The sequence below is a fragment of the Crocodylus siamensis genome, chromosome 10, assembly GCF_052110815.1.
Source record: "Crocodylus siamensis isolate JL-2025a chromosome 10, ASM5211081v1, whole genome shotgun sequence".
Taxonomy (NCBI): domain Eukaryota; kingdom Metazoa; phylum Chordata; order Crocodylia; family Crocodylidae; genus Crocodylus; species Crocodylus siamensis.
In genome coordinates this window covers 18,355,093-18,379,790 of record NC_143404.1, presented here as the reverse complement: position 1 = coordinate 18,379,790, position 24,698 = coordinate 18,355,093, and the positions used below count along the sequence as shown (strand labels likewise).

At 48.7% G+C, this 24,698-nt stretch overlaps 1 protein-coding gene across 4 annotated transcripts in view; it reads left to right on the top strand.

Moving 5' to 3' along the window:
* Positions 1–1,203: 1,203 nt before the first annotated feature.
* Positions 1,204–24,698, top strand: part of SH3PXD2B (SH3 and PX domains 2B) — a 123,818-nt gene continuing 100,323 nt past the window's right edge. For 2 of the 4 annotated variants that reach the window (XM_090064553.1, XM_090064556.1), the window contains exons 1-2: positions 1,206–1,464; positions 22,162–22,242. In XM_090064553.1, the coding sequence (XP_089920679.1) occupies positions 1,393–1,464; positions 22,162–22,242 (153 nt within the window). In that variant the 5' untranslated portion in view covers positions 1,206–1,392. Of the gene's footprint in view, positions 1,465–22,161; positions 22,243–24,698 lie in introns of all 4 variants that reach the window. The other 2 variants (XM_090064557.1, XM_090064555.1) reach the window with 2 other exon arrangements.

Genomic DNA, 24,698 nt, shown 5'->3' with positions numbered 1-24,698 from the left:
TGATCCTGCCTCAGGCAGGGGGTTGGACTAGATCACCTCTCGAGGTCCCTTCCAGTTGTACTTCTTTATGATCCTTCATGATTCTCTGAGCCCCTCAGAACAGCACATACAACACAATGGACCCCAGGGGACAGCCTGATTTGTGACTTCAGAGAAAGTGTTCAAACAATGGAGCATCTGTTAGACTGCCCTCCTGCCAGGATCATTCTCCGGGGAAACAGCTTCCTGCTGCCCATGGAAGCCAGAAAGTGGATGATGAACTTGGATGCTGGCCTTTTAATGTTTCTTTTTGAGTTGGGATACGAGAGAAAATGGAATGGGCTGAGCACAGTTGAAGGCTGTTTCAAACTGTTTGCTGATGTGATCAACTTACCAGCCAGCTCCTGGAGCCTGGAGATGCCAGGACAATCTGAGGTGGGGATTTTTTCCCTTGCCCTAGTTTTGCAGAAGATGTAGGCCTGGAAGCCCAGGACACCTGAAAGTACCTGGCATTTTATTTTAAAATCTTAAGTCTTTAAAAAAAAATGTAAAAAGAAGACTGTTTTGTGACTTTCCTAGGACTGAGGTGGGCTGCAGGGGCTACGCTTGGGTACTTGCACCCGCCCTTTGGACTCACCCAAAGTTTAAAAGCAAGTGCCTGGCAGTGGTGGCAGCAGTTCCAGCCGGGCAGTGCTGAAGCTGGCAATTGACCTCCTGCTCCCTTCTAAACGCTTAAGGCCACAGGTGTTAACTAGCCAGCCTGCCCCTTCTGAGTCGGGATGTTCTCCCTGCCCATCCCGTGGGCTGCTGCTGGCCCCCAGCTCCTTGCTCCCAGCCCTCTGCAGTGTTTCAAACTCACTCCCGTGCAGTTAGATTGGTTTTCCCTTCAATCTGAAACTGAATAATACCTCCCTGGGCCCCCGAGGGCAGCTCCTAGCTTCTTTCTAAGGCCGAGAAATGTGTTGCGTTTCCCTGTAAGGGACGCCCCAGGGCAGTGATGGCGTTCGCGGGAGCCCCGGGCCACGGGAGTCGCGGCTCCTGCTCCTGCCGCGTTGGGCGCCGACTTGCCCGCGGGGCAGCGCTGCCGCAGGCGGATGCGCGGTGGGACCCGGCCGCTCTCCGCAGCGGGGGTGCCCGGGGCCGCGCTCGTCGCCCTTTTAAGAGCGGGGCCGGGTCTGAGCGCATAACTCCGCTCCGTGCCTGGGCGGGGAGGAGCGCTCCGCCCGCAAACTCCGGAGCCGGGAGCGCAGGGAAAGGAAGAGGAAGCGCGGAGCGGAGCGGAGGCGGCTCCTCGCTCGCTCGCCCGCGCCTGCGGGGCTTCGCGTCTCTGCCCGCGACCGGCGCCGCCTCCAGCCCCTGCGCCGCGGCCCCGACGGAGAGCGCCCGGCCCGCGGGCTGCCCAGGCACGGAGCCATGCCCCGCAGGAGCCTCGTGGAGGTGAAGGTGCTGGACGTGCAGAAGAGGCGGGTCCCCAACAAGCACTACGTGAGTGCGCGCCCGGCCCTCGGAGCGACCCCACACACGCACCCTTCACGCCTCGGCTCAGAGCAGTACCCCCCCCCCACACACACACCCCTTCACACCTCGGCTCAGAGCAGTACCCCCCCCCACACACACACACCCCTTCACACCTCGGCTCAGAGCAGTACCCCCCCCCACACACACACACCCCTCACACACACACACACCCCTTCACACCTCGGCTCAGAGCAGTACCCCCCCCTCACACACACACACACCCCTTCACACCTCGGCTCAGAGCAGTACCCCCCCCTCACACACACACACCCCTTCACACCTCGGCTCAGAGCAGTACCCCCCCCCACACACACACCCCTTCACACCTCGGCTCAGAGCAGTACCCCCCCCCACACACACACCCCTTCACACCTCGGCTCAGAGCAGTACCCCCGCTCACACACACACCCCTTCACACCTCGGCTCAGAGCAGTACCCCCCCACACACACACACACCCCTTCACACCTCGGCTCAGAGCAGTACCCCCCCCTCACACACACACACCCCTTCACACCTCGGCTCAGAGCAGTACCCCCCCCTCACACACACACACCCCTTCACACCTCGGCTCAGAGCAGTACCCCCCCCTCACACACACACACCCCTTCACACCTCGGCTCAGAGCAGTACCCCCGCTCACACACACACACCCCTTCACACCTCGGCTCAGAGCAATCCCCCCAGACAGCCCCTCCAGGCTTGGAGCAGCTCCACACACACACACACCTCGGCTCAGAGCAGTACCCCCCCACACACACACCCCCACCCCCACCCTTCACACCTCGGCTCAGAGCAGTACCCCCCCCCACACACACACACACCCCTTCGCACCTCGGCTCAGAGCAATCCCCCCCAGACAGCCCCTCCAGGCTTGGAGCAGCTCCACACACACACACACCTTCATGCCTGGGCTCAGAGCAGTACCCCCCTCCACACACACACGTCCCTTCACACCTCGGCTCAGAGCAGTACCCCCCCCACACACACCCCCATTCACACCTCGGCTCAGAGCAATCCCCCCAGAAACCCCCCCAGGCTTGGAGCAGCCCCCTACACACACCCCTTCACACCTTGGCTCAGAGCAGTACACACACACGCATGCACACACCTGGGCTCAAAGCAGCACCCCTTGCACTCACATTGGCACCCAAGGTCCGGGATCCCCTAGGGCTTCTGACCCACCAGCCTGCCTGGCACTGCTAGCTGGGCTCCCATGCACACCCCTGTCCAGGCAGGGCAAAGTCCAGGGCGATGCTGGCTGCCTCAAGAGTCTCCCTCCCCTCCCCAGGATCTGGGCAGCTTGGCAAGTTGAACTCTGGGGCTGCTTGTGCCTCCCTTCCTTATTCACCTAGTGCACATCAGATTCCCAGTGAAGGACAGGCAGCTGTGCTAATCTCTCCCAGAGGCTGGGTTTTTGTGGGGGATCTCTTGTATCGGACCAACCACAGGCTGGACCAGCCTGTGATGGTATTTACTGGAGAGCCTTGTGCTAGTTGGGAGCTGGGGAGTTGCTCCTCGAATTGGCTTGTTCAGCTCCAGTGTTTTTCTGGTGCAGCCCTGGGCTCTCCACCCAGTGTCCCTGAGGGGGTCTCTCAGCTCTTCCAGTGCAAGGCGCTCCTCAGATCACTCTCAGATGTGCTAACCTCTGACGCTCTCAGAGCAGCTTTTGTTGCTACTTTTAGGGATAGAGGTAAAACAGTTTGTGGGCAGGTGGAGCACATGAAGAATTTTCTTTCTCTCCTTTTGTTTCTGTTGTCTCAACTAAACAAAGGCAGGGCACTTGGTACTTCTCTGGGGCCTGGCCCCTCTGTGGCTGGAAGGGGAAGGCATTGCTGCTTGCTCTCAACAGAGACCTCTTCTCTGAGAAGTTTGCCTCTTTGATTCCCACAGTGCTGGGCCAGCGTGGGAGGAGGCAATGCCTGGCATAGGATTGGAGTAATTGATCTTTGTGCTAAGTTTTTTGTTTGTTTGTTTTGGGTTTTTTCAGCCAATTCAGCAGCCTCAGCAATGGGTCTAGTGGTCCTACGTTTAGTCGTCAGGCTGGTACCTATGAGATGCTAGAACAAAAAGGCACATCTGGTTTTCTGTTGACCGAGGGGGGACAAAGGCAGGGCATCCTCTAGAATTGCACTTGTTTTAGTGCAACACTGGGCTGTTGCAAGGTGCCTGGGTCTGTTCATAGCACTTAAAGCTGTCAGAGTCTATCCGGAGAGCAGCTTGATTGGGATACTTGCAATCTAGGTCCTGCATTATGTCATCCCTGTTGAAATGCAACATGCCTCCTAGTTGCTCCCTGCAGAACTCTTGCTTTTTCACTCTAGTATTATCTCCTGCTCATTAACTCATATAGAGTTAATGAGCAGGAGATAATACTATATATATATATAAATATAAAAATGGGACTCCTTTATTTAGCTTGAAACATAGGTGATGATGAAGGACATCCTTAAACAGCATGATATCCAACCCCCCAGGAGTGTTCAGGGCAGTGGCTAGCACAGGGGAACAGGTGAGGGGATCTGCACAGGGAGGTATTGGCACACTTGGCACAACTACCAGCCTCCTGTATAAGGGGCAGTATGAAGGAGAGTGAGGAGATGGGATGCAGAGAAGAAAAAGGAGTGAAGGGGACAATGGGATGAAAGGACAGCAGAATACGGCTTTTCTAGCTTCTTGTGTGTCATGTCGTGTCATGTGTGGGGTGGGGGGGTAGAATGCGTGTCTTTGTGGCACCTCTGTCCAGGATGAACTTCCTGGGTGCACCCCTATTTTTAGACTTAGTCTGTGGATTTTTTTGTTCTCCTTTACCAGCTGCCAGCCAATGCACATACTTGAGCTCTGCGTGTCTGCAGGGACTTGCTTCACCAGTCACACTGTTCCTTCCTCTTTTATAATGTCAGTGAAAACTGTATGAATTGAGCATCTCTGCAGTGCTGAATCTTAGACATGCTTGATAAACTATGTGCTCTTTGGTGCCAGAAGCATCTCGTTCCTTGCTCTCTCTTGTGCCTTGTACAAGGTTGTGGCTATCTGCACTTAACTAAAAAGCATGAATGACTTCCGCTTTCTGATGTTTTATTTGGGAGGAGAGGATGTAACATCTTCATCTTTGTATATCCAGCATTAATCACTGCTGGAGCCAGGATGCTGGACAAACTCCAATCTGCTGTGGAAAACCTCTGTAATGCATAATATCTATAATAAAAGGCTAGGCACACCCTTAACAGACAAAGACCCAGTTAACGTAAGCAGGTAGCTCCAACATCTGTGATTCGCAATATTCAGTTCCTCTGTGCAGTAGAACAGTAGACAGATACCCACTTGGCTCTTGGTGCAAGATAACTCCAGAGCCCAGGTTTCAGCTGCTACTGTTTTACGAGACCAATGGACCAGTGCTGACAGTATTTAAAATCCATCAGGACAGCTGTGGTGGAGGACTCCCTGGCCTGTTGCTCTTCAAACTGGAACAATCCTATCTTCTGGCTGGAGACTGAGGTGTTTGATAGAAACCGGTTGCAGCTGATCTAAGGGTTCTTGCCCTCAGTATGTTGCACTGTGAGCACTTAATTTATATTTCAGTGTCCTTCAGAGAGACCACACCTCACTGGATTAGACCGGGGAAAAAAGTTGGAGGGGTCTATCTTGGATTTTTCTTTTAGCTGACCTAATATACAGTTGCATAATCTCCCAGTTATTATCTGTGGGCACTTCATGATAAAGCCCTGAAAGATGATACAGTTAATAAAAATAAAACACTTTTCTCCTCTGCATAACCTTAAAACAGGGCATTCCTTTGACATACTGCTTGTTCTACACTGTGCAGTGCATCCCCTCTGGGCTGCAAGGCTAGGAGTTTTCAGCTCTGATATAGGTGGCTGTGATCCCTTTTCACTATAGTGCATTATAATGACTGAGATTTATCACCCTGAGTTCTTGGAAGAAAGAGGCTTCCGTTTTAAAAAGAAAAAAAAAAAAGGAAGCCTTTCTAGGTTGTTCTGTCTGTGGTTTGTTGGCTCAGCTATTTAGTGGCAGTAAGCAAAAGGCGAGTGGGAACTAGTAGTCTAGGATGGCCACATGCAGGTCAGCTCTTGCCTTGCATTTCAGTTGTGCAGGCCCAGGCTTTGCCTTTCCTACCCTAATTTTCCAAGCCTCTTCCCTCCTGCCTTTTTTCCTTGCTCTGTTTGCTCATCTTACTTAGATTATGCATCAGACCTGGAAAATGTGTATGTGATAAGACTTAATTAGCTTCATATTGTTTCTGTGTTTGTATTGGCAGCCCAGGGAACTGTTGAATGGTTGTCAGGTTCTTCTAATGCTGTTTGTATGGAGATTCCCTGCAGGAGCCAGTGTCTGTATAACTTCTTCATTTTTGGCCTTTTTCCCCCCTGGAGTTGGAAATTCTCCCTACACCTCAGAATCCCTGTTTTCCCTACAGTTCTCCTCTGTATCACTGCTATCAGTACCTTCACCCAGGAGTACCAAACAGGACTCCCTTTGGACCCCACCCACTGTGTTCATTAATCAGCCAGAGGGTCACTGTGCCACTTGCTTAATACCTCCATAAAGGGAAAGTCCAAGGGAATCGGAGGGATTTATGACACCTGTAACCTTCACTTATCTCTGTAGCAGAAATCTCTTGGGATCTAGTGAGGATGAGAATGGAGTTGAGGACCTCTTTCCAGACACCTCTGAGAGCCTGTCTGTTTTTTGTTATGCATCATTTTAATTGTTCTTACACATGTGGAGGATAAACCCCCGTGTGAGTGGAGCTGCTTGTGTTGAATTCTTGTGGCTAGATTCCAGCTGTTGTCAGAGAAGGGGATGTGGCTTCCACCTGCATAACTGGCTGCTGGCAATCAAATGTCCATCAAGCCGCTTGCTTTTCATCCACTCACTGCTTCCTGAGAGGTTCCTCTCTGAAGCAGAGGCCCAGCTCTCCTGCTGCCTTCTCCTGCAGTAGTTCTGGGATGAAGCTAAACAGTGTGAGCCAGTGGGGTTCAAAACTAGATCAGCTCCCCAGGCCATGCTAGAGTCTGCCAGAGAACAACGTTGCAGAACTGTGTTGGTGCTGGAGTGAAGGAGAGTGCTGTTCCTGTTTGAAAAAATCAATAGGAACCAGACAGATTCACAAAGCCAGTTAATTACACAGAATCAAAACCTTTTTTTTTTTTTCTAGTGAGGGGTGGATGGGGGCAGCAAACACAGCTGAGTCATCTTGCTTTCAACTGGATTTGCCAGCAAACTGCAAATCAGAGCCAACCACAAAGTATACATATAAAACCTTTGCTTCCAAGTTCTGCATTTCTGAGCATAAATGTGCTCTCTTCTGTCCCTGAAGGACAGCCACTTAGCATCATGTATGAGTTTGAAAGAAGATTTTTATTTCCTCCTGCATTGCCAGTGTTGTGACCTAACCTGTAAATGACCTATAACATTTAGAGCAGCGGCTCTCAATGGTTTTTGTACCAGGACCCATTTGTAAACATCGATGGCCAGTCCTGACCCAGTGCCCCTCACTCGTGACCTACTGCCCCCCTGTCCCCAGGCTCAAGCCCCCCCAGTGTATGGGACAGGGGTGTGTGCATATGCATTGAGAGGGCCCAAGCAGCCCCTTCAAAACTGGAACTCCCCAGAGCCGTCGGGTAAAAAGCCAGTTTCCCATGTTTTTCTCTTTTAATGGAGAATCCATTTTTAAAGTTGGATCCATTTTCTTAAAGTTTGTTTACAACCCTTTGATATATTCTTGCAACCGACTTTTTGGTTGCAACCCACAGGTTGAGAAACACTGATTTAGATGATACTCCCTCTCTGATCAGACCAAACCCTTGACTTTGCCAGACAAAGAGGCAGTTGTTTTAGGTTCAGCAAAACCACTCTGAGAAAGGGGGAGGGGGGGTACTAATTCTCCAGGAAATATGGGGCCAAATAGGGTTGGGGGGGGAATCCTAGTCCCCAAAAGATGGGTATAAGGAGAAGACCGGTTCTGGTCAGGTTCTTGTAATGCATGTCATTGCAGCATCTGAGTACAATATAAAGCAGAAGATGCACTGTAATGCAACCAGAGAGAAATGCTTGTGTGTAGCATTGCTCTGGTTCAGAGCAGAAGGCACACTATTTCTGCCAAACACCTGTGTGCCTTTTTGAAAAATGAGCTGGCGATGACTTGTCAATGGGAACCAAATATACAATCCTGCACTACTGGGAGCCCAGCCCAGCCTTGCTGGCATCGGATCCAGGTGAAGGTTAGTTACTCATCCCTCTGTACCACTGTTTTAACTATATATGGTAGAGCTGTCCTTCTCCTAGCAAATTTTCAGATCTCCTCGCTCTTAGAAACGTCACATATAATAATTTCCAGAGACAGAGGCCTCCGTATCCTATATGGAGTCTCTGTATTTCCATCCTCTGCTAACCCTTCATGGCTATCTTCCTAGCTGGTTGTTGGCTTTCCAGCTAAGGAGAACCGGATATGAGTTGGTTCAGAGTTGGAAAGATCACTGCTGAGTGACATGAAGCTGTTCCAAACCTTTCTTCCCAATGGTGGTGCTCTAGACGATATTGGCTGTAATGTTTGAAAAGCCTGGTTGTAGACTTTAATGCATGCTAAACTGGTTGAGGTTAGCCTAGGGTTTTCCTTGGGCTTTAACTCGACTAGCTTGGTACATAGAAAAGACTGTGAGAGCTCTGTTGATGTTAGGATTTAAAGTGCTACCTAAATGCATGTCACAGGGATCCTGCTTTTCTCTGATTAAAAAAAAATCCAAAATTCTCTGATTTAAAAGCCCCCCAAAATCTGCATTTTTCTGTGATTAAGCTGAGATACCACTATATAGATAGATAGATACCAGTTGAACACAATGTATTATTGATATATTTACAATTTTAAAGCAATTTGGAAGACTATCAGTGCCTCAATCATTATAATAAGATATATTTTAAATACCTGTATATTTTGGCATTTGATATTGGTTTTTTTATTATGGAAAATTAGAGTTCCTGCTATACTCTTCACTCATCAGGACATGGATCCAGCTGCAACTGTCCCCCCTGTTAGTGCCAGTGCTCCTCACTCCTGACCCACAGACGTCCCCCAGCCCTGCTGGTGCCCCTTGCTCTGGACCCACTGCCTTTGGTCCCCAGGTCCCAGCCTCCCATTGTGTGGGGCAGGGTGTGAGTTTGTGGAAAAAGGGGTGGTGTGTGTAAGCACAGGCGATTGTGTTGGGGAATCATGGGGGAGTATGTGCCCCCCCCGATTTCTGCATCTACAGTGAGGCACAGGGCTGCAGCCTGGCTGGACCAGTACTGGACAGGAGCCACTTCCTCAGCCCAGCAGGTGGGACCCAGCATGGGAGAAAGCATTGTGCCACCATGGCCACAAGGTGAGGTGCCCCCTGCCCACCCAGCAGCAGCAGTAAGGGCCACAACTCTGCACTGTTGCCACTGCTGGGAGCCCTGCACCAGCTGTACCACCATGGCCACCAAGGTGAGTTGGGGTGGCAGCAGCATGGAGTTGTGCTTCTCTGCTGTTGCTGAGCAGGGAAGGGATACCTCTCCTTGGTGGCCATGGTGACGTGGCACTCCTGGCAGCAGTGGCAGCAGCTCTGAGCCTCCCCACCCTGCTCTACCTTCCTGCATAGGGTCCTGCCTGCCCAGCTGCAGAGACAGCTCCTGCCTAATGCCAGTCCAGCCAAGCTGTAACCCTGTGCTCCCCTGTGGGCAGAGAAAACTGGGGGGGGGGGCATGTGCCCCTGCCTCAGCCTCCAAGTGTTGCCTATGCTCTGCATTGACACCCATGTGTAACATGTTTCCGCACCCGCCCCCCCAACTTACCTACAGGGAAATGTGGAAGCTGTTTTCTACCCCACTGCCTGGCTGCATTACCAGCCACCTGCATATGTGCACTTGCACATGCACGTGGCCCACTGCTTCTGATCACCCTCCTCCCACTCCCCCCAGCCCCAAGTAGCCCCTTGCAGGGTAGAACTCTGCCAGCCTGCAAAGAGAAACCCATGCTTTCCTGGGTTTTTCTCCTTTAAAAGGGAAAATCTGCATTTTTCTGCAGGAAACAGAAAACCCTGATCCCTTGTCATCAAATGTAACCATGGCCCAATATGCCACTGTGTCAGCCCTCCTTGAGTCAGGAATTGATGTGAAAGAAAACTGGCCACATACATACCCCAACTGCAAGAAGTAGAAACTGATGACACATGTGGTGTTTGCCCTAAATGTTGGAGAGAAGGGGGTCACCATACTTCATAAATGCTGTGTCAGTGACCCAGCCCTACTTCCATTATTTGTGTGTGAGCCATAGGGCAGGACTTGGCCCAAAATGTGATTGTAGGCAATACCTTCTTTTTTCTTGCTCCATGTCCAGTGGTGGACCCCCAATTACCAGAGGGTTTAATTTTTCTGATAGTGCTGGAATAGAGCAATTGTCATCCTCATTAGCAGTTGGCCTGCAGGGAAGAGAAAGGAATGATGACAGCCGTCCACCTGCTCTGCCTGATGCCAGCCTCAAGCTCTAGTTGTTAAGCAGTATCATGGGGTTGCAGTGCCAGCCTCCTGACCGTCTGAATAGACCCAGGCATCACTGGCATTTAGACTGCAGTTGAACAACCCAGTTGGCTTGACAGTTCTGATATTTTTCTCCATTGACTGGAAATAGAAGGGCTATGTGGGAATTAGAAACTTGAATAGCAGTGATCATTCCTCAGAGGTCCTTGATGTTGTCTTCTCCAGCTTGGTGATTCTCAGTCTACTTGGACTTGAAGCAGCCCTTGTTAGACTCCAGGCACCACCCCTCCATAACTTTTGTGACTTGAGGCACCCCATTTATAAAATTGATTTTTTTTTTTGGGAGGGGGGAGCAGCCAGGCAGGGAAAACCTGAGCCTATCCTTACCTGTTTATTTTCTGACACTTCCTGCGGCACCCTTCAAAGGATCTTAGGCCACCCCAGAGAGTCGTGGCATCCTGGTTGAAAATTGCTGCCATAGCTGAATGAGGTGATCTGATGTCTACAGGGTGAGATGCCTGGGTTTCAGTTTTATAGCCCAAATTCCAAGCAGCTCCCTTTCATTCATGCATGGGATGGTAACCCTGAAGTGGAACTTCCATTCCAGCTGCATTTTAAGAGTCTGCAGCTCATGTTTTTCCAGCTCTGTTTTGGGAGCCTGCCACCGAGTGTTACTGACAGCAAAGGTCCTGAGACCAAATGACAGATCTTAAAAGGCAAAGTCCAAGCGCATAGTTTAAAAATAATCATTATGAGTGACAGGAGGCCAGATTGCCAGCCGTTCTCTCTTGCCAAGTCTTGAGTTCTGATAAATGAATATTTATTCAAAAAAAAATCCAAAGTGGAAATAGACTAATTTTTAATTTAAAGGTAATTGGTTAGTATCTTTTTATAATCATATTCTTTTTAATATTCTCCTAGAAGCCTGAAAAGTTAACTTTTCCGTACTAGATCTAGCCCTTCCCTTGAGGTTTGCTGAATAGAAATATAGAAATTTTCACTCAAGCAGTTGCAGCTGAGAGGTTTTTTTTATGTTGATGGGTAAGTTTATCCCACCTACATTTGCACAATTCTGTCCTCTTCAATAGCAACAGAAGCACTGTTGGGTTATAGTGTTTAACTAGCAAGCTGCTGTTGCAGTACATGGAACAAAACCATGTGCCTCCTACAGAAATACTTTCAAATCCCTTGAAAGTAGGGTCTGTATTTTACAAATTACTCAGTGGACAGTTGCTGTGTGTGCATGGATGTATCTAATTTACAAGTGCAGTTGCCCTCACTGCAGCCACAGACTGGATCGGTGCCCACACGCAAGTGGAACTTTTTTTGCAAAAATCTACTTGGTCTAATAAAAGATATCACCTCTGCCACAAGTCCTGATTGCTTTTTCCTATAGACCAATACAGCTACAACCTGGATACCTACACAGATTGCACATGCAGTTGCACCTCTGCTTGCAAAAGCAGTTGTGCATGCTTGTGCATTGCATGTCAAATTGTTGTCTGTAGATGTTCAGAATCTGTAGTATATTTTCCCCATATTTAACTAAAAATGGTTTTTAAGGTAAGTTTGTGCTGTGACAAACTAAGTTGGTTATCTGTTTTTGTAAATTTTACACCACTTTTGGTACATGCTTTGAACCAGCTACTCATGGCTTAGTTGGCCAAATAAATATCCTCTTTCTTTCCTGGACCCAGGTATAAAGAACTTAAAGAAAAAGTTTGACTTCCTCTAGCCAGGCAGCTATGGATCTGAAGATCTGCATTAGTGTCTTAGCTGCTCAAATGAGTTGAACAGAAGATGCCTCCTGCAGAGCCACAAACTACACTCTGGAGAATTTATGCCTCGTAGACTTTTAAATGAGCGTCCTGCTCCAAGCCTGGTCAATTGGATTGCTTTCAGAGGCAACCTGACCTGTAATTACCATGTCTAGTTGGATTATTTTTAACTTCTGTGAACCTGATTGGCTGTTTAGCTTAAAAGGGGCATTGGAGGTCTTAGAATCTTTCTAGAGAATGACCATGCTTATGGTATGGCTGGAATGTCCTAGGAGGAAAGACTTCAAGAGCTGGATGTGTTTAGTCTGGGGCAATGCATGGTTGAAAAATGACCTAACAGTAAGAAATTGATCCAGGGGCCACACAGAAAACTTGGAAGTTTATTGGAGATTAAGAATGAACTTCTGGGCATGAAACTGAACTGGAAAAGAGGAAGGGTAGAGGTGCACCTTATAGACTAACAGAATCAGAAATGCATAAACCTGGAAAAGATGAGTTAGAGTCTTCATGTTAGGGAAAGTTTCCCACTCCAGGGCTTACTCTGGCAGTCCTGATAAAAGGCATTATAGAATACTTTTGGATTATTGGATATAACCCCACTGAAATGCAAAAACCAAGTTTACTTTGCTTCCTTGTGTTGTTGAAGGCTGTTGAGTGTATAAAATATCTAGCACAATGAAATGATGATGGGAGAAGTTCTGCCTGAGTGTGGGTGGGCAGAGCATATTGAAGTCGGTGGGAGAGCTTTGCCAGTAGATCCCAAGAGCAGAATGAATTGGTGATTTTTTTTTTTTTTTTTTTTTTCCAGGCTGAATTATAATAACAAACTTTATTTTAAAGGGATGCAGACACAGTTCATTAGATCTTTGAAGTGATAGAGGCCTTCACAGTCTGTCTTTTTTCCAGCTCTTCTATGTAGCAGTGGAAAGTATGAAACATGTACGTATGGGTGTTTGACTACCCTGGTGACTCGCAACAAGCAAACCAGTGCTTATATCTTATGACTGAGAAATCCTTGCTTAATGCAGGGACAGGAAAAATATGGCCTGCAGACGGGATCTGGCCCACCAGGCTGTTTTATCCGGCCCACGGGGCCCCTACAAAAACCAGTTATTACCAGCCTGCAGCTGCTCCTCTGAAAGCTGGTGGCAGGTGAGCTTTCAGAGGTCATACACCATTGGACTGGGTGGGCTCCGTACCCCCACCTCCACCTCCGGGGGCTCCCACGCCTCCATATGGAGCTCCCAGATGGTAGACAATAACAATATGGAGGCACTGAGTTCAGTGGCTTGCAACTGGACAGCTGGTGAGTAGGGAGAGGAGCTCCTGCCTGTGTGTGCAAGTGTGTGGGAGGTGGTAGTGGTGAGGGGGGTCCCCCCTGCCACAATACACAGCCCCTACCATGGGTGGCAGCAGCAACAGGTGGCAGGTCCTTGGGGTGCTCTTGGCCCCACTGCAGCCAGAGTCCCCCAGCAGCATGCATCTCCAGCTGAATCTCAGGAGGCTCGTGGAGCTGACCCAGCTCAGCCCACCCCACTGGTGCATGCCTTTGAGGTAGACTGGGCTGGCTCCATGCCATAGCTCCTGGGCCACGCACCATTGGGCCATGCAGGTTCCATACCTCCACATCTAACTCCCCATGAGAGTACTGGAAGCACCATGTGGAGGCATGGAGCCAGCCCAGCCCAATTGCACACGGCTCCCACCTGTACTGCTGGAAGCCCCATGTGCTGGCACGGTGCCAGCCTAGTTAGGTTTGAAGGCACGATAGCAGGCTGGGCCGGCTCTGTGCCACCATGTACGGCTCCTGGGATTCGGCCAGAGCTGTGTGCTGCTTGGGGTCTCTTTCTGCAGTGGACCAGGAGCGCCCCAAGGGCTCGCCACTTACTGCTACTGTTCCTGCTGCCAGTGGTAAAGGCTGTGTGCAATGGGGGGAGCGACGTATGGTGGTGGATGCCACACACACACTCCTTCTCCACCTCCGATATATGAGTAAGACTTTATTTTGAGCTATTATGCAGTCACCTCTTTATAGACTATACAAACACATACATCAGGGCAAATATATTTTTTGAAATTAAAATTTCTAAATGTTAGAGTAGATGTTTGATTTTTAGTATACGATTTGGTTTTTTTTTTTCTGGTTCCAAGATTTCCCCCCCCCGCCCCCCCCCCCAAAGGAGTAGTTCTGGGTGGGTAGGTGTGGGAGGTATGACTTCTAGTAGCAAAGGTCAAAGATTGGGGGTGGGGCCCAAGATGCTGATCAGGGGTGGGATACCAGTCAAAGGGTGGTTGAGATTCTCGACAGCTCACCAAAAGTCATTGAATGGCCCTCCAGCTGAAATAATTGCCCACCTCTGGCCTAATGAGTAAAGAAAGCCTAGAGTGGTATAACTAGGTTTTGGTAGAAGTGAGGTCTTAAGGTTCAGAGTAATGCAGCTTCTACAGCTACTCCTTGAGTGTTTGCACAGACCATGCCATGTCCCAATTATAAAGCAGCAGAATGGAGATCTGGTCTGTGGAGATTTAACCAAGTGATGGGACAGGGATGAATCACAGCTGTTAAAGGCATAGTGCAGGGGTCGGCAACATTGTTGGGCAGAGCGCCCAAAGAGCCACAGTGTCTACTTATAGGATGTTGGAGTGCCAGGCAAACAAAATGGGAGGAGTGGTACTTGGCTGGACACCCTGCAAAATACCAAAACTAACCATCTGGTAGACAATAAAATGTGGTAATATATACTACAAACACAAAGAGAAACATGGATGGAAATCTGTTTTCTTCCTTTGCTGTTCTTTTTTTTTTCCTTTTGTTACGTGCAGTGGGATGTCACTTCGTTCACACAGCCAGGAGGCTGCAAGTGGCTGCTCCAGGGTCTGCAGAGCCCTGACCACCTCATTGCCAGTGGCAGGTGTACACATGCCTCTAGGTAGATGGCAGGGGAGCTGTGAGGAGCCTGATCCTTCTTATGGCAGTGCAGCCCTGGCCCCTTTCCCACTGCCCCAAGGTACATGTACACCCGCCGCTGGCCATGAGCCAGGCCAGAGCTCCGCGGACCCCAGTGCAGCTGTTTTCAGCCTCCTGGCTGCCTGCCACCAGCCCCTGCCGCCCACCACAGTAGTTTTACTTCAGTAAAACCTGAAGTCTGAAACACCCTTTCTGAAAAGGGCTGACGTGCCAAGCAAAATGTCTTCACATGCCACGCTCTGGCACATGTACCGGGGGGAGCTGGCCCCTGGCATAGTGCACAGTCCCGCAAATGCTGTTGCACGTGAGCATTTTAGCTTCATTTTTCTCCCAGGTCCTCTTTCTCCCTTATGTTCAATGTTCCCCTTTGTCTCCTAGCCTGCTGACTGTCCAGCGTTGAATCTGCCAGTCACTTATCTTTATCTCTTTCTAAGCTAAAATACTAATGCTGATGATCCAGGTGCCCTGCAGATGTTCCTGGAATGAGGGTTTCCCCTGCTGCTCTCCCTGCTGCCTGAACCAGAGCGTCTGCTCTTCTCGTTTTTCCTGGCTCATGAGGCAGGCAGCATGGGAGCAAGGGAACAGCAAAGCCAGTAAGCCATGCCAGAGACCGGATTGTCAGATAGCCTGCCCTCTTCTGACCTACTGCTTGTCCCAGACCAGGACCCAACGAGCTTCAAAACTGCCCTGCAGCACAAGAGTTAGAGCTCCGTGCTCCCCTCCACAGCCCTGCACTCCTGCTGTGGAAACTGGTGGATATGGGCCAAAAGCAAGCAGCGCTCAGCCAAGAACTTTCTTTGTTTCCAGTTGCCTCCCTCCTTTCTTTTCCTTTTCCTTTTAAAATTTCCCACTCCTTTTTTCTATATTAAACACTCCTGGATCATTCTCTCAGCTGGTTTGGTTTCACATCCCCTTTGAACGTCTCACCAATTCTCTCGAAACCCAGCATAATCCACTGTTCCCCTTGTGTTTGGCTTGGAGGGATGAGGAGTGGAATAGAAAGGCCGGTACTTTTCCCTTTGCTGGTGAAAGATGCCTTAAATATGTGGCATTTTCCACAGAAAGGTTTATTGTACATAATTTCTCTGGACCTGGGACCACACAGGCTTAAACCCACTTGAAATAACTCTCTGCAGACAGTTCTGTCTCTGCTGGAGGTTGTTATGTCTGACTTGGCATTGGTAACTGGTAAATGTCTGTGGACTTGCATTGTCTCTCATGTCAGGGAAGGTTCAGCAGCACTATAATGCATAGGACAGTGCTTCTCAACCCTCTGCGACTCGAGGCGCCCCTCCAAAACTTTTCAGAATTTAGTGACAGCCCGTTTAAAAAATGAAGATAAATATAGTATGAATGTTGTAATGTAAACGCTATCATTCTGTTGTTAATATAGTGCTCAGAGGCCAGAAGGGGCAGAGCCTGGGATGCCCCGTTCACCAGGACAAGGTGATTGGCTTCACATGCAGTATGTGGGGAGAGGTGGGGTGTGTGAGGCCTAGGAGAAGGGTGCAGGCAGGCCAAGGGGGTGCTGTAGCCAGGTGGAGCTGTGCTGTGTGCCTCCTGCAGAGCTGGAGCTGTTTGTGGTTGTTGCAAGAGCCTGTGCTCCTGCTTCAGGCCTTCCCACTCGGATCCTGCATGGTGCCATCTGAGCGCGGAAACGTGTAGGGCAGGTGGGACTGTCCTGCCCACGTGTCTCTGTTGTCAGGAGATGTCAGAGCTGAACGGAGATGTGGCTGGAACAGGAAAGTGCACCTACCTGCAGTACTGTGCTTCTGTTGCAGCCCTTGCCAGTTGGGCTCCGCTGTGCTTCGTGAAAACCTAAGGTGTGTAGGGTGGTTTCACCCTGCGGTGATGGCAACTTGGCAATAGACGTGGCTGCCACCAGTTGAGCTGCCCAGCATGCCCGTTTCTAGGAGCTGACCTGGAGGAGCTGCAGCAGAAGCAGCGCGCCTGCCTGCTGCCAACGCTCTTCCATGTGGTTCCGATGCCCCTCCTGAAAGCAGATGGGGAAACGCGCATCTCTTGGGTAAGAAGTGGGACTGGAGTATTTGTAAAGTGCTTCCATTCATTTTAGGAGGTCAGGGTTGTATTCATTATCAGGCATGTGCAAGGGTCCTTCGTCTTTGTATCAAAACAGTCATAACTGCTGCGAGTGATCTCAGTGGGTGTGCTGGGTATTTCATTTGCATGAAGAGAAAAAGCTATGGCTGGCTGTTCCACAGAGTGCCAGCTTGCACTAGAGTTCGGACCATGTCCTAAGCCAGACTTGGGTGCTGTTTGTGTCTAGCTTTCCCGTGGGATCCCATGCTTCAGCCTGTCTTTCTCTTCTGTCGGCTCCCACATGTTGAACTTCTTGGTTACCAAGGGATGCTACTGCTGCTGAGTGCCATTCCCAGTTGCTGTTTGCCTGGTCCTTGCTGCGTGCTCCCGCTGGAAGGATGGAGCTCTGCTCCCTTGCGTCACGGAGGAAAGCGTTTTCTTCGCTGTAACTTGCCGGCATGTTTCCCTCTGGTTGCCAGAGCCATTTCTAACATGATAGCTGATTGGCAGCTTTCGTTGACAACTCTGTTATGGTTGGCTGAGTGCCCTTTGCATCTCTCTAGCAACTTGTCATTTTTGACAGGTCCCTTATGAGGACTTTTCAGTCCTGCCTCGCGCTGGCACGTTCTCGCTGTAAGCTGCCTTTGCGAGGAACGCTGAGGGGCAGAGGGGACTGTGATGCACATGAGATCATGTGAGAGTCTCTGTAGGGAACAGTCTTGCATCGTCCAGCAGGATGGATGAGATGACCTCATAGGTCTTTTTCCATCCTTTGCTACTTTGATCTGTCAGGGGCCAGCTTGTAATAAAAATGCACCAGTAGTGGAAATACAGGTTCAGAGGCTTCTGTTGACCCAACTGTGCTTCTTGTCAATGTCTAACCTGTGATTTTCCAGTAATTGATATGCAACCTATCGCCCCAAGCCCAGTGCTCAGTAAGAGGTAGAAGGAAGCCAACTCACTGCTGTGATTATCAAAGTGATCAGAATATCTGAACTATTTCATTCATTTCACTTTCCGTGGAGGATTAGTGAGCTTTCCCTATACAAAGGAATGACACTTTATGACGGAATAGCTTACTGGAGGCTTCCCTGAGCTTGTTTCTGAAAGGTTCATACCAGCTACCCTACTTAGTAGATTTAACATACTATGCTCCTGCATTATGCAAAGATGCAAGTGGACCGTACTTTTGCTGTTGGGATTGTCTGAGCTCTTCACGTTCCGATGTAATTTAAAATGCATCTTAAGGGAAGAGCTAGTTCCTCTCTTCTGGAGTTGTTACTCTCTCTGAAAAGACAGTTCAGGCTAGTTTAGCTTCTGCTCTGGATCTTGGGCTACACTGTCTTAAGTTGAAAGAGTGCATCTTCATTTATGCCTTGGATGGCATCTTCATTTATGCCTTGAATAGATATGTGGCTGGGCAGGCAAAATAAAAGATAAGAAGCTTGCAGTCTATGGAAGAGCAACTTAGGAGGCAAAGTGCCAGATTTTAAAGAGTATTTAGGCATTGCTGAAAATATCACCAGGCACTTGCTTGCATTTTCACATGCCTTTTAAACATCTGTCTGTAAGACCTCATTTTCAAATGCAATGTGGGCATTTGGAAGCCAAAGTCATTTTTCGTAATGAGGGGTTTAGCACCTAAGCAATTAAGAAGCCTCAGAAATTGTTACCTCTACCTTGTATGGGCAGGCCAGTTGTCATGACCAGCAGTTCAGTGTTTTCTGGAGCATGGCCTCAAAGTTTCTTTGCTTTCTCTCTTGGTCTCTGGATCAAATTAAACTGTAGCATAAGAGGGCCCAGTTCTCTAATTTGTGCTTGCTTGTGCCAAGACTCAGTTGGCTATTTGTTTTTGAACATCAGACTTAACTGACATTTTAACACAGCTTTGTTCAGCAGGCTAAATGGGAAAGATGCATTTGATGGAGTCTATAATCCAGTGCTAATGGGCTGGGAGTTGAGGAGGATAAGAAATCCTTTCTGAAAAAAGAACTGTCAGTTCCCAGATTTCACAGAGTCAGCGACTTTCTCTCTGCTGTGCAGACCCTGTGGTTGGCCCAGGAAAGCCTGTAAATATTTAGATAGCTTTAACTGTTAGTCTTGGCCATAGGTCTATGCTACATGATGGTGTTGCAGCCCCTCCTGCAACCTCTGCTTTCCTGCCATCTGCTCCAGTCCTCCCACCCCACTAGGAAACAAATGCATTGGAGTTGAGTTCTGTTATCTTCCCCTCCTCTCTGCTGCTTGCCCAGCTGTGTTCATCATTTGGGGATGGAACAGTCGGCATGAGTGTGCAGAAGAAGGGGAGAGCTAGTTGCAACTGCTGTAGGATCTCTCCACAGGGAACCCCCATTTTGGTTGGGAAAAGAGTGGTTATCCTCTATGACGCTTTGGAAATAAAGATGAGCACTGGAGAAGGCCTACTGAGTAACTTATTCCATATCCCTACACCTAGAAACTGAGGCAAGGAAGGGCAGTTGTCCACTGAATTACATTGTCCACCTCCCACTCCGATGTTCTTTTCAAGCACTTGTTTCTGTTGGAGGCAGTTCTGAGAGTGATGTCACGTGGGGATGACATGGTTTTTCAATGTATAAGCAGATGCTGTGAATGAACCCAGAATATGTGCCCCCTGTCCAGCACCAGCCACCTCACATCTACAGGCTCTTCTAGCCAGATGATCTGAGGCAGGCAGGGGAAACTGCCACATGAAAGCTAAGCACCAGATGTTCAAAGGTTGGTTTAGATGGTTGGCCCTGATACCAGGGGTTATTGGGTAGGCCCTGAAAGGAGCTACATACTGTTTTTAGTTGAGAGCATGCATAGGCATCATTGGTGGGAAGGGTGGAAAATATTCATAAGGGAAAGAGTTGGGTTTCCAGAAGATACTTTAATGAGGCAGCATTTTCCGTACATATTTAGAGTCTCCCATTTCTGCACGTTTTTGTTCCCTGCCCCTTTCTATTTTTGCACAGTCTGGAGAGGAAGGAGGGGACTCCATATAAAACTACCCTGCTGTTAAACTGAATGCGTAACCATCCATTCTTCAGGTGTTCCAGGAAAGATTGGCACCTACCTGAACTAGATTAAAGCAAATAGGAAGAAATGCTCCTACCCTCTTAATTGTAAAGCACATGGTGCCCTCACCCTCAAACCTCTTGGCTGCTTATCCCTCTGAGTTTTAAATTTATGTGAGCTCTAGTAAACCTCTTTCTACATCCTGACTAAAATCCCAGCGCAGTAAACTGTTGATTCCAAAATAAAGGCAGGATATGAATAAACAATGGAAGAAAAATTGGCTTTTCCTCCTACCCCAGTGGAAGGCTTTCTCCAGGCAGGCAGCCAGCAGTGATATAATGCTGTGAAATGCTATAGAATGGTAACGGAGCTGGGATATCAGCAGAGCTTCCAACCTACATGATGTCATACTGGCTGCCCTACAGACCCTGATGGGAAGCTAACGACAGCTTGGATGCACTCTGGTGTTAACGCTTTATTGGCTAGAAATAAACTCTGTCCCTGAGCTCAGGTTGGTGGGTTCTTTGTCTGAATTTGCTTAATCTTGCCTGGGTGGGGAGGAAGGGTGCTTATTGCTGCACGCTGCTGGAATTGTGTAGGGGGATGGCTTGCTTGTCCTCACCCTAGTGAAGTTGTCTTGGTTCGCAAGGGAAGTTTAGGTTGGATATTGGGAAAAACATTCTCACTAGGAGGGTGGTGAAGCACGGGAATGGGTGGTAGAGTCTCCTCCTTGGAGGTTCTTAAGGCCTGGCTCGACAGCCCTGGCTGGAATGATGTAGTTGGGGATGGTTCTGCTTTGATCAGGGAGTTGGACTACATGATCTCCTGAGGTCTCTTTTGACCTTAAGTTTCTATGATTCTAAGGACCTGGCAAACAATTACAGTCTCTGTGACAAGTCTGCTTCCCTCAAGGCTTTTGTATGTGTTGTAGAGGGCCATTCAACCTTCACAGTGTCTATAAAAGGAAAACTAGTGTCCCCCTTGTCCGGAAGTTCAGGTCTTGCCTGAATTAAGGGAGGATTGTTATTGGTAGAATGGGACCAGTAAGACTGAGCTGAGTTCTCATTTCTTCAAGAACAGTGGGGCAGAGGACACTCAAGTAAGTTCATCACGACCCAGAAAGGAAGGAAAAGAATGTTAAATTTGAGGATTTGACCAAAACAAATGGTCATAAAACTGTGCTGTATTGATGCTACTGAATGGATTTCCTCTCCTGAAGACCGGGAACAAGCTTCTTCATTTAGCTTTTTTGATCTGTTGGCTTTGGCTACTCATGCAATAATCTGTCATAATGGCAAATTAGTTTTATTCCAGGATTGAATGCCATAGTATCTAAACATCAGAGTACAGATAATGGCTCAAACAATTAAATGTTCCTCTTTTCCTCTGTCTCCTGGTTTTAGCTTCAAGTTGTGGTCTTGAGGTTGATTTCTGGTCTGGTTTACTTCAGACAAATGAATTTGTCTCTATCAGAGAAAATCTAAACCTATAACATGTCCTTGCTAGAGCATTATTTTGAAGTTGCTAGTGTTCCCATTCATCTGGTCTTCCAAAAGCTTGGCTCTTGTTGTGGGGAAGGTGCTTTTGAATATCTTGCAGCAGAAAAATGGAGCTCCTTTTGAAGCAGAGTGATGGAAAGAAGTGCCTTCTCTTTAGTAGCAATCAGCACAGCCTGAACTTTGCAACCCTGAGGGCTTACGTTGTCAAGAGTTATCTGATTTTGTGTGAATGGAGATAAAAAGTATTAAATATCAAATCATTGCCCAACTCTATGATTACCTTACCATCCTCTATCACAAATGATCATAAATTGCTTGTTTTGGTTTTCACTGCTCATTGAGGCCTGTGGTTTATGCACAAGCTCTATGCATAACCTACAGTTATGGGAATTAATTATGGACTGCTTTAGAGAGCAGAAAGGTAATGGGACCTGAAACACTTTGTAAGTAAACAGAATCTCAAGGTATTTCTGGAATCATTAGAGTGAGCTCTGCACTTGATAGAATAGTAGATATTCCACAGGTGTTACAGCCCTTAATCCTGTGCTGTATTAGCTAGTGTGCTTTCAGGCTACTGCAGACCACAATTTTAGCTCTATGCAGACCGCAGTTTGTGCTGGACCTGCATGCGGGTGCCCAAGATGTAACTGCTAACACTTGACGTATCTGGCAGTGGTGGTAGCTTTGGTGGGACAAAACATGTCCCTGTGCTCTCCTGAATTAGGGCCTTCTGTAGCTGTTCTGGAATATGCCCTAACCCCCAGAATCATGGGGAAAGAAGCAAGTTTGCTCTATTGATGTCATTTTCCTCTGACCTTCTCTTTTTTTTTTTTTTTTTCTCCACAGGTGTATATAATCAGGGTCACCTGGTCCAATGGTTCCACAGAAGTCATTTATCGACGGTACAGCAAGTTCTTTGACCTTCAGGTATGAATCTCACTAACATTATACGCTTAGTATTAGGAGGTGTGCTTTATGGAACATAACTTGTATGCTATATTAAGGGTCATATTTCTTTGGCATTTTATAGAAAAAAAATGCTTTGAATTGAGGGTGCTTATGCATATTTAGACATTACATTTGAAAAAGGAAAAAAAACAAACCTAAATGACTACTGGCTGGTGTAGTACTGGAATTGGTTGTACATCAGTTATATTCTGCACATGAAAGTGGTTGAGAGGCAGCAATCTTGGGGACTAAGAGGAACTTTTTAATTTTAGACCAATACCCTGCTGCAGTTGTTGCTTGTTTGAATATTGTCATCTCTAAACTCTTGAGGTTTCTGGATGCTGATGGATGTGCAGCTCCCCACTGTAACTTGTGGCACTTCACAAGAAGCGCCATGAGTTGCAGCGTTCCCCCCCGAGCCAAATGTTTGCTGTTGGGGGATCAAGCTCCAGTTTGGAGCAGCTGTATGTCTGCAGCTGCCCTCCCTGCTCTTCCCATTCTGAAGATAGCATTGGAGCTGGGAAGTGGGGAAGGGAGGGGAGGGATCTTGGTCTGGGGTTTACCCAGCTTGCACTAGTCAGGGAAGCAGGGTGCAGACAGAAGTTACAGCTGTTGTGTGATCAGCCTCTTAAACGCTCTGTAGCTATGCCCTGACAGAACTGCACAGCTGTACAATGTTTTAAAAGTGCCCAACTGTGTGACAATCTGAACCCTCATTACATGAGGTGGGAAGGCTCCAATCCACTCGCCCCACCCTCCAATGCAAGCTGGGCAAATCCCAGACAGAATTCTCTCTCCTCCCTTCTTCCCCTCCCATTCTGAAGACGGCACCAGGGGCAGGGCTGGGCAGCATCCGGCCAACCCTGCTCCCGGCATGTGCTGACAGACATTAGTGAAGGTGATCCACTTTGGAATGTAATGAAGGTTCATAGCATGGGATCAGGCATTTTTAAAATACTCTTGCAGCCATGCTCTTCTGTATGGGCATGGTTGCAAAGCACTTTCAAGTAGAGGTGCATCAATATACCGGTCACATATTGAGTCGGCACCAGTAACAGGAAAATTGACATTATAGGCAACCAACTTTTTTTACCGATTTAATGTCACTGGTAAATGCCATGTACCTGTGCTCCCAACCTCTGTGAACCCCTGGAGGAGGCATGGGATATGTGTGCAGGGCAAAGTTGAGCTGCCCACTGTGGGCTTGGAGCCAGGGGCTGTGATGGCCTCTTCCTGGCAGGGGGGCTGCACTCAGGGCAGGTGGAAGTGGGACAGACTCAGCTGCACAGGTGGGTGGTGGTGGTGGCAGTGCTGGGAGGGGGGCTATGAGGAATTTTGGGATGGCCATAGGCCCCCAAGCCCCTCCTAGTGCCACCCTTGCTGGAGCACTCTCTGCTCTTCTGCCTTTCCCTTGGGAGTCCTGGTGCCCCAAGCAGGGGTGGTGCTAAGGGGAGCTTAGTGGGCCATAGCTACCCACCCCATGCAGCTGTGCCCAGCCCCCACCCCCCCCACCAGGAAGAGACTGTCACAGCCCCTGGTCCTGAGCCCACAGTGGGCAGCCCACCCACATATTGCACACAAATTTGAGGGGGCACATGCCCCCCCATACCTCTTCTGGGTGGGGGGTGCACACCAGTGAAGAGCTGCCCTCTTTCCCCACATGCCCCAGACAAGTTGCCCACAGCTCTGTCCCCTCTCCTGGCCCCAGGGTAACATTCATTGCCCTGGCCAGGCAGTGGCTACCCCTGCCCCAGCCCCACTCTCTCCCTCACAGTGGGGGCCTCAATCTGCCCCATGTCCATCACCCTTCCCCCCCACAGACTCTCCAAGTTGCCGGTCAGTATTGGCTGGAATGGCTGGTTAATAATCGGCTATCAGTGTTGGCCAATAAAATCTTTATTGGTGTACCCCTACTTTCAAGGGGCTGATCCTGCGACAAATGTAACTTCTGTCTGTGCCCTTTCTGTTCCCTGACTAGATGTTTGTTTTAGAAAAGTAGAAGGTGATATCCATCCCCTTGGGGGAATTCCATCCATGTTCAAACTGAGACCTGTCATGCTTTAAGGATGTAAGCTTCAGCTTTCCACTCTGAGCATTTGTGGAATTCAGCAAGGTCAGTTGCTGAACTTTGAGGAAGACCAAATCACACCTTAAAGGGAGACTGCCTTGGGGCTCTGCACTGAGACAGAAATTACCTGTAATCCTGCTGAGGGTGGACATTTACACTGGGTGGATGGAAGGCCTGCTGCTCCTTGAGCTGTATGTGCTGCCGTGGGTTCCTCAGTGGTCAATTGTGGATGCTAGAGATGTATAGAGCCAAAGTACATTGTTGCTTACTCAGATTGCAAGGTTGTAGTACCTGTTTAGTGATTCAGTCTCTTTCCAAAAAAATTGTTACTGTATCTTAAATGGAGGTTTTTTGATGTGTGACTGAA